Genomic DNA, 16535 nt, shown 5'->3' on the forward strand with positions numbered 1-16535 from the left:
AAATCCTTTAACTATGTAAATACCGAACATATGCACACTCCTTATATTTCTTTATTTATATTTCTACTTGATATTTATACTATTTGTGCGACTGCAACACAGAATTCCCCTTCGTGGATCACTAAAGTATTTCTGATTCTGATTCTAACAGGGTCTATGGTAAAAAGACAATAAACAAATGACATCACATTAAAGTGAGTCTATAAAAATGTGTTTTTAAGAAGTGATTTTAGAAGAAGTCGCCGATTCGGCGAGCCTTATCTCCTCGGGCAGGTCGTTCCAAAGCCGCGGCGTCCTGATGAAGAAGGTCACCGCTGGTTTTGAGCCTCGGAAAGGTTAGGCAGGCCCGGCCCGATGTTCACGGGTCAGGGTCTCTGTGTAAAGTCGAAGGCTCGACCCTGACGGGCTTTAAAGGTGATCGGTAACCTCTCAAAATGACTGAACGAGCTGATGATGAGACAACCGAGACATTTGAGGACGTCATCTTGAGCTTTTGGCAAACACTGATCCACATTTTTCACCATTTTCTGACAATTTATAGACCAAACAACTAATCAAATTCTCAAAGAAACAGAAAAAAACCTCTATAACCTCTTTTTAATCTAAAGGTTAAAAGACAATGGAAATAGTAATAATAATCAGTTGCAGCCCTAGTGCTTATGCATCCCTTAGTTCTTTCACGTGGCTTTTTCTTTCATATCTTTTCTTTTATTGCCCATATTATTCATGTGGATTTGTTACTTTATCATCCGATTTATGATGTATGAGTATGTTGTGTATGTGTGTGTTGTCTTTAAGCTACTGGGATTTTGAATTTCCCCTTTGGGATCAAAAAAGTGTCCTGTCTGTCTGTCTGTGTCTGTCTGTCTGTCTGTGTCCTGTCTGTCGTGTGGACATGTTTACAAGTACTCGTTGGATTTGGGCTACTGCCACATCTGAGAAAGGCAATTAAGGTCAAGGCCTTGGCTGCTTGTGCCCTCATTAAGACTGGCCGCTCCTCTTCCTGTCCCTACATTGTGTTGTTTTTCTTGCGATCTATGCAGCCAGTCTAGCTCCTGTTTGTGCCGTTTCTGATCCCCTGGCAGTAGAAGGGACTAATGATGGACTCAACAAAGTCTTGCTCCCTGTCACAATCATTCTAAGAGTCAGAGAAAGGCCTGATGTTTATTCATTCATTCATATTTATTATACAGGAAAGTTAAAAGTTACATTACAATGAAAACCGGCCTGACTCAGTTTAAAAACTGGTTTTCCAGCAGGTTCCTGTTCTGCAGAAACATAAAACATGGTTACAGCACGTCGGGACAGACATGAGTACAGGACATCGATGTGCACTAGACAGATTTAGACAACTAAAACAACAGTACACAAAGACATTTATACAAGACATCAGCTGGGCTGGACAAATACGGACAGTGCAAACAAGGCGTGGACAACACGTGAGCCATTTTGAGCAAGTGTAACTGTTAAGAAGCTGTTTGAGCCTTTTTGAAATATGTGATGGATGATAGTGTTCTGATGTGATGTGGGATGTCATTCCAAATATTGGTGTATGTATAGAAGAAATATTTCTGACCAAAGTTGTTTTTATATGGAGGAAGTGGAATAAGTGCCTGTGAGACCGACCTAGTGAGGCGTCCTGGTCTCACGGGTGGCTCGTGTTGGCCCCTAGCTTTTAGATTGACAACTCACGCTTGTGTCACCTTTTTTTAATAAATAAATCTTAATCTCTTTTTTTTGTTGTTGTAAATCACCATATTATTGAGCTCCCTTGAATACGTCTGTCTCATGGGGATGTTGAATGACAAAATGAGTACGCCTAGAGGAAAATAAAAGATCGATATTCATGATTTGAACAGATCTCTGCAGTAATACCTCTCAGCATTTTCTCAACCTTCTTCTTTTATGTTGTTTCTCCAGGACCCCGATTGGCTCGGCACCGTCATCTCGTCCCGGCACAGGCGCGACCCGGCCGCCCGCCGCCAGCGCAGCCAAGAGCTCCCCAGCCGCAGCCAAGCCTGCCGCCCCTAAAACCCCCTCCACCTCCTCCGTCAAGCCGGCCGCCTCCAGACTAACCTCCACCACCCCATCTGGTGGCAAGCCTCCAGCGTCACAAACATCCAGGAACGTAACCCCTGTGAAGAAAGGTGAAAATACCCAATATTTGACTTGTAACACTGGGATGCACAATTGAGCTTTTTTTTCTTTTCTACAAAATGAATTGTTAACGTTGATTGTCCAAATGAACTCTGATTATAAATGTCTTAATATAGATAATTCAAACAGGAGTTATCTCAGGACACTTTACCAGGGTTGGCTATTGCTTGGGTATTTTCCGATACCTGTGCTAAAACGGTGCCGGTGCCTAAACCGTTGCCTGAACTGAATTAATTTAGTTTAATCCAATTGTTCCCCACGAGGTCTTAAAAGTATTTAGAAAGTCTTAAATTTAATATTCCAAAATGATGGCCTTTAAACTGTTCCTTTTCAATTACAAAAATCTTACACTTCTCCTTTTTCGTAACGAAAATGCATCATGAATAAATATTTTGTATGGGTAACATTTTAAATTTACTTTATTTTGTATTCATTGTTTCATGGCATAAGAGCTTCACAAAAATGTTTAAATTCAGGTAACGTTACTTAAAATCGACACTGATTTTCCATTATGGCCATAAAGTGGGCATTAAATTTCATCCTATGTGGTCTTTACAAGTCTTAAGTTTAACTTGGAGAACCATAGGGCTACGCTGTCTAATCGTTGCGTGTGCTGTCCCCCCCCCCCCCCCCAGATGTTACCAAACCAGCCACATCAGCATCCAAGAAGCCTGCGGATTCCCCCCTTACTCGCCCTTCCTCTACAACAAAGGCAGCAAAACCAGAGACCCCCAAATCAGCCTCAAAATCAGACGTTGCCGCCAAAAAGCCTGCTGCGAGTAAGGCTGCCGATACAAAGACGCCCACCCGCCCCAAAACAGACGGTAAGCCAACACCGTCCAAGACCCCTGGCTCCAAAACCGCCGCATCCAAGGCCCCCACCCCCAAGAAAACTGTGGGCAGCAGCACCCCAACTCCAGTGAAACGTGGCCCCAAAGCTGAAACTGTTGAAGAAGCAGGACCTGAAATAGCTGCTGCTGTGGCAACCGCCGCGGCCATCGCTACGGCGGCAGCTACCCTCGCCGGGCCACAGGTACCAGAACCAGCTTTGGAGGAATCTGCTGCAGATGCACCAGAACTGATCTCCAGCCAGAAAGAAGCAGTCCAAGAGAAAACTTCAGACCCCACACCAGAACCAGTACGGGAACCAACACCAGAACCAGTACGGGAACCAACACCAGAACCAGTGATAGAACCAGTACGGGAACCAACACCAGAACCAGTGATAGAACCAGTACGGGAACCAACACCAGAACCAGTGATAGAACCAGTACGGGAACCGACACCAGAGCCGGTGTTAGAACCAGTTTGGGAACCAGCACCAGAGCCGGTACGGGAACCAAGTCCAGAACAAGTGCCAGAAACATCTCCCGAGCCTCTGCCAGAGCCGTTGTCTCAGTCATCAGCGGATCCTGATCTCAGAGCTGAACCAGATTATGAAGACGAGTCCAATGTTCAGCTGTCCGCTCAGCTGGACCTCTTCAAATTCCAGGGCTCTGCCAGGGACTCCTCCCTGGGAACTACGGTCATGTCCCCTCCTTGCTCCCCACCGGGCCCCGTTTCCCCCGTCAGAGACCCGCAGACCGCCTCCTCTCTGCTGGACCTGGATGCCCAGTCCGATCCCTGGGACGTGAGCCACGCCCCGGCTCTGTCTGACTTTGCTCCCCAGAGCCTCGTCAGCGCGATGATCTTTAACACGGAAGAGGAAATGGAGAAGAAAAAACAGTTTGAGGCACAGATGACCAGGGAGGAGGAAGAGGAGGAGGACGAAGAAGAAGAAGAAGAAGAGACAGATAACTTGTGTATGCCCTCCTCCACAGCTCCACCTGCAGAGGCCTTTAACATGATGGCACATCCTCACTCGCCCATGGACGATTCCCCCCCCAGGGACCTCATGTCGCCGCACGACAAAGAGGAGGCGGTGGAAAAGGCCGACGAGGAGATAAACGAGGACGACGACGAGGAGGACTACGAAGACGAGGAGCAAAGGAGGCTGGGCCACCAGCCGTTGTCCTTCGCCACCGACATGAGCACGTCTCAGCCCTCCGAGGAGTTCCAGGCCAGGCCCTCGGCCTTCGGCGGCTCGGCGGGTTGGCACGGCGACGACCCGCCGTCCGGCATGGACTCGGAGGACGTGAGCAGCTGCGGCAGCAGCAGCCGGCAGCACGGCGTGTCGGACCTCAGCAGCACCCAGCACACGGCGCTGCTGGAGGGCACCCAGAGCTCGGACGCCCTGGTGGACTCCAGCCTCCGCGGCTCCGAGGGCGACGCCAACGTCATGGGCTCGCCCAACGTGGAGACGCTGGCCAACGAGGAAGAGGAGGACGAGGACGAGGAGGACGAGCGGGTGGACGACATGGACCTGAGTTCAGAGAGAGTGGAGGAGCATCACCAGGTGAACGAGTGAAGAGATTTATTTCAGACAAATCAAATATGAAATAAAGTCAGAAAAAGAAATGTATAAATGAGGGGCTGCACAATATGAAGAAAATAGGCAATATGCGTTAACGTTGACTATTGTGAGAACGATATAACATCCGATAAATAAACCGATATTAAGGTTTACTCCCTTCTGCTGCATTTGTACTCTTTTCAATATGGAAAAATAATGACAGCAATATTTTACATACAGAGCATAATACACATGATCATACAGACGGTAGCTCTAATATTCATTACTGTATGAAGACGAAAACTGTAGAGCATGCATATTGTGTAGATAACTTAGTGGAAAACACAAATTCTCTGGAAACCAAGCTCAAACTGTATAGGCGTTTTATTTTGCTAAAATTCAACAAATTGCTTGTCGTATTGAAAACAAGAAAATGATTTCTAACATTCTTTTATTGAACAAATTGAACAATGAATTGAATATAGAAGGCACCACTAAAAAAAATTTGTAATTTAACTTCAGTTACATTTTTTAAAGTGCCGTTTTCTACTGACATTTGAGTGTGTTCTGCGATATGTCGCAGGCTGTCGCACCGTGTTTATTGGGCACGTTGATATCGCGATGATGATGATGACGACAAAATTATATTGTGCAGCCCTAGAAATTAGTTTGAGCAGAATTAAATAAAAAGCCTACTACATAATACATATTACAGTATCCAGCATGGACATGCAGGACAAGAAGTAGGAAGAAGTATACTCTTCGTTTGCTTTCACACCTCATTGGTTCATTTTAACCAAACCCTGGAGCGTTTTGGTCGGATGGTCCGGTCCAGTATATGAATGAAAATAAATAAATAAATGCTTATATGGGTCTGCAAAGCATGTAGAGTCTAAAAAAACTAAAAAAATATATAAATATCTAGATACTAGATACATACAGTTGGGAAAGAGTATAAAGTATAACTATCCGTATTTAAAGTGAAATAGTGCTGTAGAGAATAAGGTGAGTGGGACAAAGTGCAGCGTGAACCGTACAAAATTAATGTTAATGTTGAAACTTCACCCCTGAATAGCACCAATCCACCAAACTATACACCCACCTATAGGATTATTAGGACCACCATACTAATACTGCGTTTGACCCCCTTTTTGCCTTCAGAACTGCCTTAATTCTACGTGGCAGTGATTCAACAAGGTGCTGAAAGCATTCTTTAGAAATGTTGGCCCATATTGAGAGGATAGCATCTTGCAGTTGATGGAGATTTGTGGGATGCACATCCAGGGCATGAAGCTCCCGTACCACCACATCCCCAAAGATGCTCTATTGGGTGGAGATCTGGTGACTGGGGGGGGGGGGGGGGGGGGGCATTTTAGTACAGTAGACTCATCGTCATGTTCAAGAAACCAATTTGAAATGATTCGAGCCATCAGAAAATGTCTTAAATCACCTTTCTTTCCCATTCTGACACTCAATTTGGAGTTCAGGAGATGGTCCGGACCAGGACCACACCCCTAAATGCATTGAAGCAACTGCCATGTGATTGGTTGATTAGATAATTGCACTAATGAGAAATTGAACAGGTGTTCCTAATAATCCTTCTAGGTGAGTGTAGGTGTGAAAACGAACCCTTCTTCACAGCTTAGCAATATTATTCATCACCCCCCCGACCCCGTGTACTGCCGTTCGCTCCCGTCTAACTTCCTACAATCTGACAGGTGTTCCAGCAGCGGGGGCGCTACGAGGATGACGAGGAGGATGACGACGTGGAGATGCACAGCGAGGGAGTGACCGAGAGCGGCGGGAACGTAGACGAAGACGACTTCAACGAGGAGGAGCGTTTAGACAACCTTAACCGCGCCGGTGCGCCGCCCTGCGCCCCCCCCGCCCCCGCCTCCTCCTCCTCCTGGGGCCAGACCAACCCCTTCTGTGACCCCTGGGCTCAACCGGCCTCGCTGCTCCCCGCCTCCTCCCCCAGCCCGGCGTCCGACCCCGGTGCGGCCGAGTCCGAGACCCCCGTCCTGTCTCCGGCCCCTGCTCCTTCCTTCGCTCCTGAGTCGGAGCACGAGGAGGAGACGAAGCGCTCCGCCTCCCAGCCCGGCGCCGCTCCGGCCTCCCGCAGCAGCAGCAGCAGCAGCGAGACCAGCACGCCGGAGGAGCTCCGCGACTACGACAGCAGCTCCGGCGTGGAGTCCCGGTCCGAGAAGCGGCAGACCCCGGTGCCGGCGCCGGTCCAGCCCGACGTGGAGCAGGACCTGGGGATCCACCTGGAGAAAGGCGACGGGGAAGAGGAGGAGGCGGAGACGCTCCCCGCCGACGAGGTCCCGGGAACCGGACCCCCGACCGCTCCGGCGTCCGCGCCGTCCTCCGCCTCCACCTCGGGGGACGAGGCCAGCGACACGGAGGGGGAGATGCAGATTAACGACCCCGATGCGCCGTCGACGATCGACCAGAGCGCCGGCTTCGACAGCCCGCCTCCCGCCCGCAGTCTGCCCGCTCTCGAGGAGGACGAGGAGGCGGCGGACGCGCCCGCCGGATACGGCGAAGAAGACGGCGGCGGCACCACGCCTCAGTCGGCCAACTCGGTGGCGTCCTACGGTTTCGACTGCACCACGTCCAACTCCAACGCCCACTCCATGGCCGAGAGCTGCGGGAAGAGCCCCGGCATCTTCTCCCTGGAGAACGAGGAGCAGCTGCCGGAGGAGGCCAAGGACCCCTCCCTCATCAAGGAGCTGACGCTGCCGTCCGCCGCCACAGCCGCCCCGGCGGAGGAGGACCTGCTGGGCAGACCCGTGGACCTGATGCCTTTGGGACACCCGGGAGACGTCAAACCCAGCGGTCTAGACGAGCACCACTACATGTTTGGGGGCAAGATGGCGGCTGCAGACCACCTGGAGGACGCTGATCCGTTGGAGCCCAGTCACCGCCTCGGGGGCGTGGAGTCCGGAGACCCCGGCGACAGCCAGCCGCCCTACTACTCCACCATATGTGATAAGACTGATAGTTTTCTGGCAGGTAACGTATAAGTCCCTCCTATTACCCCCCTGGAATGCACCTTTTCCCCGCAACCCTCCCCCCCCGTTACCTGTTGTTTGTTTTCTCTCCAGTTGGGTTAGATGGCTTAGATGAAGAAATGGAAAAAAAGGAGAGCAAGATTGTAGGAAAACCTTTAAAAAAATATGGAGATGGGTGGGGGGGGGATGAAATGACTGTAGCAATTTTTAAATGAAGCCTCCCTCTTTCATACTGTTATGGTTATGAGTGTATGGCTTAAACTCCTTTATGTACAATACCTACTACCATTTTCTAGTAGAATGCTCTTTTTAAGTAACACTGCATACCCTGTTGCCCCTGACGGGGGTATTGACTGATTGGTCCAGCTGTGACTGAGCTTATAAACCGGCAAAAAACACAAGGAAGATACAAAAAAAAAAAAAAAAAAACACACAGATGGAATGGAATGGACTCATTGAGTATTTATCCTACTGTTTTTACCGAACAAATGTCTGAAAAGATTTCTTTTTTTGTTTTGTATTTGCTTACTTGTGGTTATTTTTGTTTTTTGTTTTATTTCTTATTTTGTTTTTTTGTTTTCTGTTGAAACCTGGTCCTCCCCACCCCGTGGTGTACACTTCATGTTCAACAGCACCATAGCGATAGTCACATGCTCCTTTTTCTATGGAGCTAGAAACATGACGGTAACCTGTGGTATTGAAAATGAAAATTTGGCATTGAAACAACAAATATCAGCACTGAAAACTGTTGGAACTGACATATAAAATACAAACATCAAGAAGTAATAATCTCAGAAATGCTATGATATTATTTCAGAGATTATTACTTTTTGACGTTTGTATTTTATACATCAGTTCAACAGTTTTCAGTGCTAACATTTGTTGTTTCAATGCCAAATCTTTAGTTTCAATACCCCAGGTAATGTCTCTGTTCTAGCTCCATACTGTTTTTTTTTTTTTAGCTCTCAAAATAAAAACTAGATATGAATTAACACGGCAGATTTGTTGACGTAGGTGTGGGAGTGTTAGATTGCAGTTGGTGACGTTTTTTTTTTTTTTTTAATGTGTGCTTCAAGAGGCTCTCTGCATATACAGTAGGTCGTTAAGGTAAATAACGTGCAGTCGCGTGCAGTATGTGTTTCAGGCATTTGGGTTTACGTGGCTTAAGCTCCGAGCCTCAGTTAGCTGATCATTTGTGTTCCAGAAAAGCCGTAACGACTAGCTTTTTTTTTTTCCCATCGTGACCCTGCATTGTCCTACATCGCTATCACAGTTGAGCTTCACACTCGCTTAAATCGTTCTCATAGTGAGCGGTTGGTTTACTATTTCAACAGTATATTGCATGTTTAACTAACATAAAGACTGTGTACTACCTTGGATTTGAAAACAGTTCTACACTAGACATGTTCATCAATGAATGGTTCACGCTAGGTTATCTTTCAAAATTACATTAAAACATCATTGCAAGGCATTTTGTTCCTGTTTCTTATTTTCCCAATGGATCCAGCATGCCTGAACTCAACCGTCCTTCGTGTGTTCCAGTCGCTGTGTCTGTGTATGTCTTTATATAATTGTATAAACATTTAATTCACCATTGGAATAACCGGCAAACAGGAAGCAATGCAACATTGTACAATGGTGTATCAAAACAAAACAAAATGGAAGTTTGTTTGAATCAAAGAGGAGATCCTGATTGGTCCCTGTGCCCTGGTCTCTCCAGCATGCTTATGCCTTCAGGACATTTTCACACAAACAACAACAACTAAACCCCATTCAGACCATGTCCTCGGCAGGCGGGGGTCACTTAAAGGTACCCTATAGAGCAGGGGGGTCGAGCTAATTTTAGATTTCGGACCACATCCCCCTAATTTGATCTCAAGTGGGCCGGACCAGTAAACCCCTTCAGGAAGATGAGAAACTGTATCTGCCACAGGGTTTCTTGTCAGCTTGACTTTGACAAGTTGCTTCTGCTACGACAGCATCCTAGGGCCGTTTTAGGAATAAAATAAATAATGTTACGGACCCGCGAGAGTGTTAATATCCACGGGAAAATACTCTGAATTTTGAAGAGTTAAGTCGTACGTTTACTGATAAAGAACTCAAGATATTTTCCTTAAGATTAAAATGGTACATTCGGAAGTAGAGTTACTTACTTTTCTGAAGTTTTTACACTTTGCAAAGTCATCCAGTGGAACTGATTGGACCCTTTTGGTGGGCCGGTTCTGGCCCACTGGCCGTATGTTTGACACCCCTGGTGTAGAGGTTTCGCTAAATCACATAGCGTGTTCCCTTTAGGTGCAACAAGCGTGTGGACGTGGATTTCCCGTCTCTTAAAACATGTAAAAATCTGACTATTTATACACACATCCTACGTATTGAAAACTTCACATCAATCACTGCTGAGGTGTTAGAACAAAACATACATATTTAAAGTAAGTCGTCGTTTCACCCTGTATGCAAAACCTCGATTTCTGTAATGTACTTGGTGATTACTTCTTTCTGAGACACTTCAAAGACAACGTGGACTTATGGACGACCGTTTCTGTGATGTGCGTTCGGCCTCCATGGTTCGTACTCTTTGACACCTGCTTGGTCTGAGCGTGTCGCTAGACCACTGTCCCTGGCACAACGACGTAATTCTTTAACAGAAAACGAAATCTCTCCTAACCCATCCACGACTCTTCAATCAACGTCCACACCGATCAATCTTTCCAACTACTCGCGATCCTCCTGAACCACACGACTCTTACCTTAGCGATCTCAACTCCGTGAGGCAGCCAGCATTGTCTCTGAACACCTAACCGATTTCGTCCTAAACGACTCTCTACCACACGTATTCTAACCCACCCACGATCTTCTCCTAACCCACCCAATCTTCTCCTGAACCCTAACCCACGATCTTCTCCTAACCCACACCACAGACATTCTCCTAACCCCCACATCTTTCTAACCCCACCCACGATCTTCTCTAACCCCACCCTTTCTCCTAACCCCACCCACGATCTTCCTCCACCCAACTCCTAACCCACCCCGATCTTCTCCTAACCCTAACCCACGATCTTCTCCTAACCCTAACCCACGATCTCTCCTAACCCTAACCCACGATCTTCTCCTAACCCACCCACGATCTTCTCCTAACCCTAAACTAACCCACCGATCTTCTCCTAACCCACGATCTTCTCCTAACAACCACGATCTTCCCTAACCCACCCACGATCTTCTCCTAACCCCACCCACGATCTTCTCCTAACCCCACCACATCTCTAACCCCACCCACGATCTTCTCCTAACCCACCCACAATCTTCCTAACCCCACCCACGATCTTCTCCTAACCCTAACCCACGATCTTCTCCAACCCTAACCCACATCTTCCCTAACCCTAACCCACGATCTTCTCCTAACCCTAACCCACATCTTCTCCTACCCAACCCACGATCTTCTCCTAACCCACCCACGATCTTCCTAACCCTAACCCACGATCTTCTCCTAACCCCACCCACGATCTTCTCCTAACCCTAACCCACGATCTCTCTAACCACAACCCACGATCTTCTCTAACCCACACCCACGATCTTCTCCTAACCCCACCCACAATCTTCTAACCCCACCCACATCTTTCCTAACCCCACCCACGATCTTCTCCTAACCCCACCCACATCTTTCCTAACCCCACCCACTTCTAACCCCACCCCATCATCTCTAACCCTAACCCACGATCTTCTCCTAACCCTAACCCACGATCTTCTCCTAACCCTAACCCACGATCTTCTCCTAACCCTAACCCACGATCTTCTCCTAACCCTAACCCACGATCTTCTCCTAACCCTAACCCACGATCTTCTCCTAACACCACGATCTTCTCCTAAACCACGATCTTCTCCTAACCCTAACCCACGATCTTCTCCTAACCCACCCACATCTTCTAACCCCACCCACAATCTCTCTAACCCCACCCACGATCTTCTCCTAACCCCACCCACAATCTTCTCCTAACCCCACCCACGATCTTCTCCTAACCCCACCCACGATCTTCTCCTAACCCAACCCACATCTTCTCCTAACCCTAACCCACGATCTTCTCCTAACCCTAACCCACGATCTTCTCCTAACCCTAACCCACGATCTTCTCCTAACCCCACCCACGATCTTCTCCTAACCCTAATCCACAATCTTCTCCTAACCCCACCCACGATCTTCTCCTAACCCACGATCTTCTCCTAAACCACGATCTTCTCCTAACCCCACCCACGATCTTCTCCTAACCCCACCCACAATCATCTAACCCCACCCACAATCTTCTAACCCCACCCACGATCTTCTCCTAACCCCACCCACAATCTTCTAACCCCACCCACGATCTTCTCCTAACCCTAACCCACGATCTTCTCCTAACCCTAACCCACGATCTTCTCCTAACCCTAACCCACTATCTTCTCCTAACCCTAACCCACTATCTTCTCCTAACCCCACCCACGATCTTCTCCTAACCCTAACCCTCGATCTTCTCCTAACCCTAGTTGAACGTTAAAAAATGACCCTATGGGGTCCCGACCCAGACTGTCAACAAGTGACGCAAAGGAATAAACGCATAGGTCCAGGTTGAAAAAAAACAGCAAAAAGTTACCTTTTTTGTTGTCATTATATTTTTATTGGGAAATTTCACATCAATTGACCAGTACAAATGGAATTAGAGTTATTATCAGAATTGTACAGAACCAAAGGTTTTATAATCAAAAGTTTCTTGTTCCAAATTTCCATTCCCTTTTAATAATGTGTATGTATAGAAAATAAAATCATAATTTAACTTTTTTTTACATCCAGAGGGGTATAGAAGCCAAAAAACTACATGAATAAAGTGAAAAATTTGAAATGTCTGTAGCAGTCCAAAGGTGTTCCCAGAGCTGCAAATATCTCAGGGGATGAAAAAAAAAAAAGCCCCCATGAAGGAGACTTTTTGCATCACTAACGCCGAAAACCCCTGACCAAGCATCGGGAGTTTCCCGCTGGGAGTAAAAGCTATGAGTGTGCCACCTGTTTCCACATTATTAAAGCAATCAAAGGGATGTTTCTATGGAAGAAAATGCAACTTAAGAGAGAAAACATGCAGTAAAGGCCTTATGATTTCCTGCTTTGAACAGTATATTCATTCCTGTGTCGTGGATGTCACTTTATTTTTATAAAGAGCCCCGTTCGTGTTTGCGTTCCACCTTTTTGTCCAATCTGTCCCGATCCTCCTCCGTCCTCCTGGTCCCTGTTGTTCTGTTTGATGCATGCATCTCTAATGGATGCAGAACAGTGATCTTGACTGTCTCACAGGAGACGAGAAGACGGACGAAGACCGCACGATGCAAACGCACTCGCGGGAAGACAACCGGAACCAGAACCACGCTGCGGCTAGTCCCGTCGCCAACGGCCACTACCTGGCGTTGGTGCCGGGCAACAGGAGGCCTATCGACCCGGCTGTGGCCGCGCATTTCACCAACGCCGCCCCCCCCACTCCCCCTCCTGCTTTGATAGACGACGGCGTGGACGGCGGGTGCTCCGGCGGGGAGCAGTTGAGGAGGCTGGAGCGGCACCAGGAGAAGCTGCGGGAGATGCAGCTCCGTCAGGAGCAGGAGAGGCAGAAGAGGCAGTGGCTGGAGGAGGAGCGGCTGCGGCTGGAGCAGCAGAAACATCTGGAGGCGCAGCGGCGGGAGCTGCTCCAGCTGCAGCTGCAGCAGCAGCAGCAGGAGCACCGTCAGCGCCGGCAGGTCCTGCAGTGGCAGCTGGAGCTGGAGCAGCAGTACCGCGCGCAACAGAAACACCACCAACACCAACAGCAGCAGCAGCAGAGGAGGAGCCCCACCACCGGGGTCACGCTGTCCCCGGCCTCGGGGCTCTGCACCATCTACGAAGCCATGGAAACCAGCGAGGAGGACGAGGAGGACGACGCCCGGGGGGAGCGGGACGTGGCGGGGAGGAAGAGGCCGCCGGCGTCCCAGAGGCAGCTGCGTCCTCTGCCTCCACAGGATCTGGAGTGGAACCGGAAGGTGGACATGGTGCAGCAGCTCATCAACCAGACCCTGATGCTGTCTGGAGACGGAGGCTGCCCCCCCCTCCTGCTGCTCCCCGTGGGTGCGGGGGGCACGCTGAGCCCCCTGGAGAGCAGCATGTGGCCCAGTCTGGTGCCCCGGCTCAGCCCGCCGGCCGCCACCGTCACCTCCGTCAGCAGCTACTCGCCAGACAGCCGGGGCAGCTCCCCGCCGGGGGACTGGACTGTGGTGGAGGTGGAGACCCAGCACTGAAGACCCCTCATCAACACGCTCATCCACCCGTGAACAAAACAAGTGATTCATAAAAGGAGTAGTTTGATATTTTGGGAAATACGCTTGAGGCTTAAGATGTACTTAGTTAGGATCTGAGGGTCGCTGGTTCAAGTCCAGACCAAAGAATGGAGTGGGGACTGGTAGCTGGAGAGGTGCCAGTTCACCTTCTGGGCACTGCCAAGGTGCTCTTGAGCAAGGCACCAAATCCCCTACTGCCCAGGACGCCTGTCCAGCAGTTGCAGCCTCCCCCCCACACACACACACACACACACACACACACTGACATCTCTCCATTTGTGCCCTTAACCCTCATGTTATTCTGGTCAAATTGACCTGTTGTCCTCATGTTGTCCCCATGTTGTCCTCATGTTGTCCCCATGTTGTCCTCATGTTGTCCTCATGTTGTCCTCATGTTGTCCCCATGTTGTCCTATATCAATGTTCTTTTTAATTCCCCAAAATAACATGATTGATTCCAACGCTCTTTGCCAAGTACAAATCTCTACTTTCATTAATTTTGGGTCTTATTATATTTTATAGCATTGTAAAACAAATGGAAGTGTTTTTGAAATAGTGTTGAGTAAAAGTTGACATATTCCAGTCTGTGATTATCATCAACATCCATTCCTTTAATTTTAGTCTCAATAATTCCTAATTTCTGCTTTTCTAACTCAAACATTAGGTATAATTTCCTATAAATGAGGTTTATTGACCATGAATTCCAAAAATAACTAAAACTAAAGTTAATAAGTTAGTGTTACGTAGTGTTGAAAACGTCAAAAAAGTGACAAACACTGAAAAAAAGCGTCAAAAGTGTTGAAAAAAGGGACAAAAACGTAAAAAGATTTTAAAAAACATCGATATAAAGCGTCAACAAAATTGTTGATTTTCAATTTTGACGGGAAGAACACACAAGGGTTAAAGGAATAGTTTGACATGTTTGTTGTTAGAGAAGCAGATATTAGGAATTATTGAGACTAAAATTAAAGGAATGGATGTTGATGATAATCACAGACTGGAATATGTCAACTTTTACTCAACACTATTTCAAAAACACTTCCATTTGTTTTACAATGATATAAAATATAATAAGACCCAAAATTAATGAAAGTAGAGATTTGTACTTGGCAAAGAGCGTTGGAATCAATCATGTTATTTTGGGGAATGAAAAAGAACATTGATATAGGACAACATGGGGACAACATGAGGGCAACATGGGGACAACATGGGGACGACATGAGGACAACATGAAGACAACATGAGGACAACATGAGGACGACATGAGGGTTAAACATGCACATGCACCCAACCTACACCTGATATTTGGTCCCAGATTTGGTTTTATATCACAACAAAATCATACAATGCAGTCATATCTAAAGCTGCAAGCAGGGATTATAAGGAGAAGACATCATCATCATCATCATCATCATCATCATCATCATCACATGACCAACACAAAGCTGATTTCAGATCAACATCCTGGTTCTTATCAGAACAAACGCACTGATGCAGCGTGTCATTGATTCCTGAATATCCAACACTGGAACATCCCATTAGAGGGAGTTTCCCTTCTTCCTGTCGCCACACACACGCACACGCACACGCACACGCACACACACACACGTACGAGACATTAAATGCACCGTCTCTGTTTTTAGAAACACGGTCACGTGGCCAGATGTGTCCGTCACCCTCTCAACCGAGAGACTAAGCTATGACAAATTGCACTCATTGTTTTTTCTTCTATTTATTGTGTAGTAGAGCCCGACCGATGACGGGTTTTTATGGCCGATTTGATACAAATATTTGGTTATTTAATGATCTGACATTCCGATATATCGAGAAATGCCTAATATCGGCCGATATATCGGTCGGGCTCTGTTGTGTAGGTGAGTGTTTGTACAGGTAAGTGTCAGTACTGTTAGTAAATGTACTTGTTTTTGGATTTATAAAACCCCAAAACCCTCCTAGTGAAGTGTAAAAATGATGCTTTAACTACCTGCACGCTGAGAGATATCCGTCCATCAACATATATTATAACCTCGTAGACTGTGATTTCTTTATTTTCTGTAGGTAAACCAAAAATGAACAGAGAGGTTTTCATTTTTTTTTTTAATTTCAGGACAAAGTCTGAGCAATTTTGTTGTTGTTGTTGTTGTTATTTTCCAGATTTGTTTCTTAGTGTTGCCTCAGGTTTCCGCTTAATCCGCTTAATTCTTTAACCCTTGTGTTGTCTATTGGTCAAACTGACCCGTTTCAAAGTGTTTTACATCAGAAATATGGATTTCTTTCAACTAGATTGCCCAAAAATAACATGGATGACAGCATACAACATCACGTTCATTGGATTTTTTGGGTGTTTTATTTAATTTTATAGCATTTGTATTCTTTTTTTATTTAATGGTTTCCAAAACAGTATCCGGACTAAACTTTGACATCTTCCCATCTGAGATCCACTCAACATCCTCTGATCTCAACTAGTAGTCAAAATAATTCATAACTTCTGCCTTTTTAACTAAAAACGTATGTATGATTTTGATATAAATGAGGTCTGTTGACCATGAATTCCAAGAAGAAATGTAAAAACCTGTTATTAAACCAGCTCCGGGTTTTTTTAAAAAGTGACAAAAACATTGGAAAACCACAAAAAAAATATTAATTTTC

At 46.9% G+C, this 16535-nt stretch overlaps 1 protein-coding gene across 3 annotated transcripts in view; it reads left to right on the top strand.

Annotated features, from left to right (window-relative positions):
• prr36b (proline rich 36b) overlaps positions 1-7964 on the top strand; it is a 47510-nt gene extending 39546 nt beyond the window's left edge. For all 3 annotated transcript variants that reach the window (XM_032537310.1, XM_032537309.1, XM_032537311.1), the window contains 3 exons: positions 1921-2147; positions 2793-4552; positions 6268-7964. In XM_032537310.1, coding sequence (XP_032393201.1) covers positions 1921-2147; positions 2793-4552; positions 6268-7575 — 3295 coding nt within the window. In that variant the 3' untranslated portion in view covers positions 7576-7964. The remainder of the gene's footprint in view (positions 1-1920; positions 2148-2792; positions 4553-6267) is intronic.
• Positions 7965-16535: the final 8571 nt, after the last annotated feature.

Source organism: Etheostoma spectabile, chromosome 15, assembly GCF_008692095.1.
Source record: "Etheostoma spectabile isolate EspeVRDwgs_2016 chromosome 15, UIUC_Espe_1.0, whole genome shotgun sequence".
NCBI lineage: Eukaryota > Metazoa > Chordata > Actinopteri > Perciformes > Percidae > Etheostoma > Etheostoma spectabile.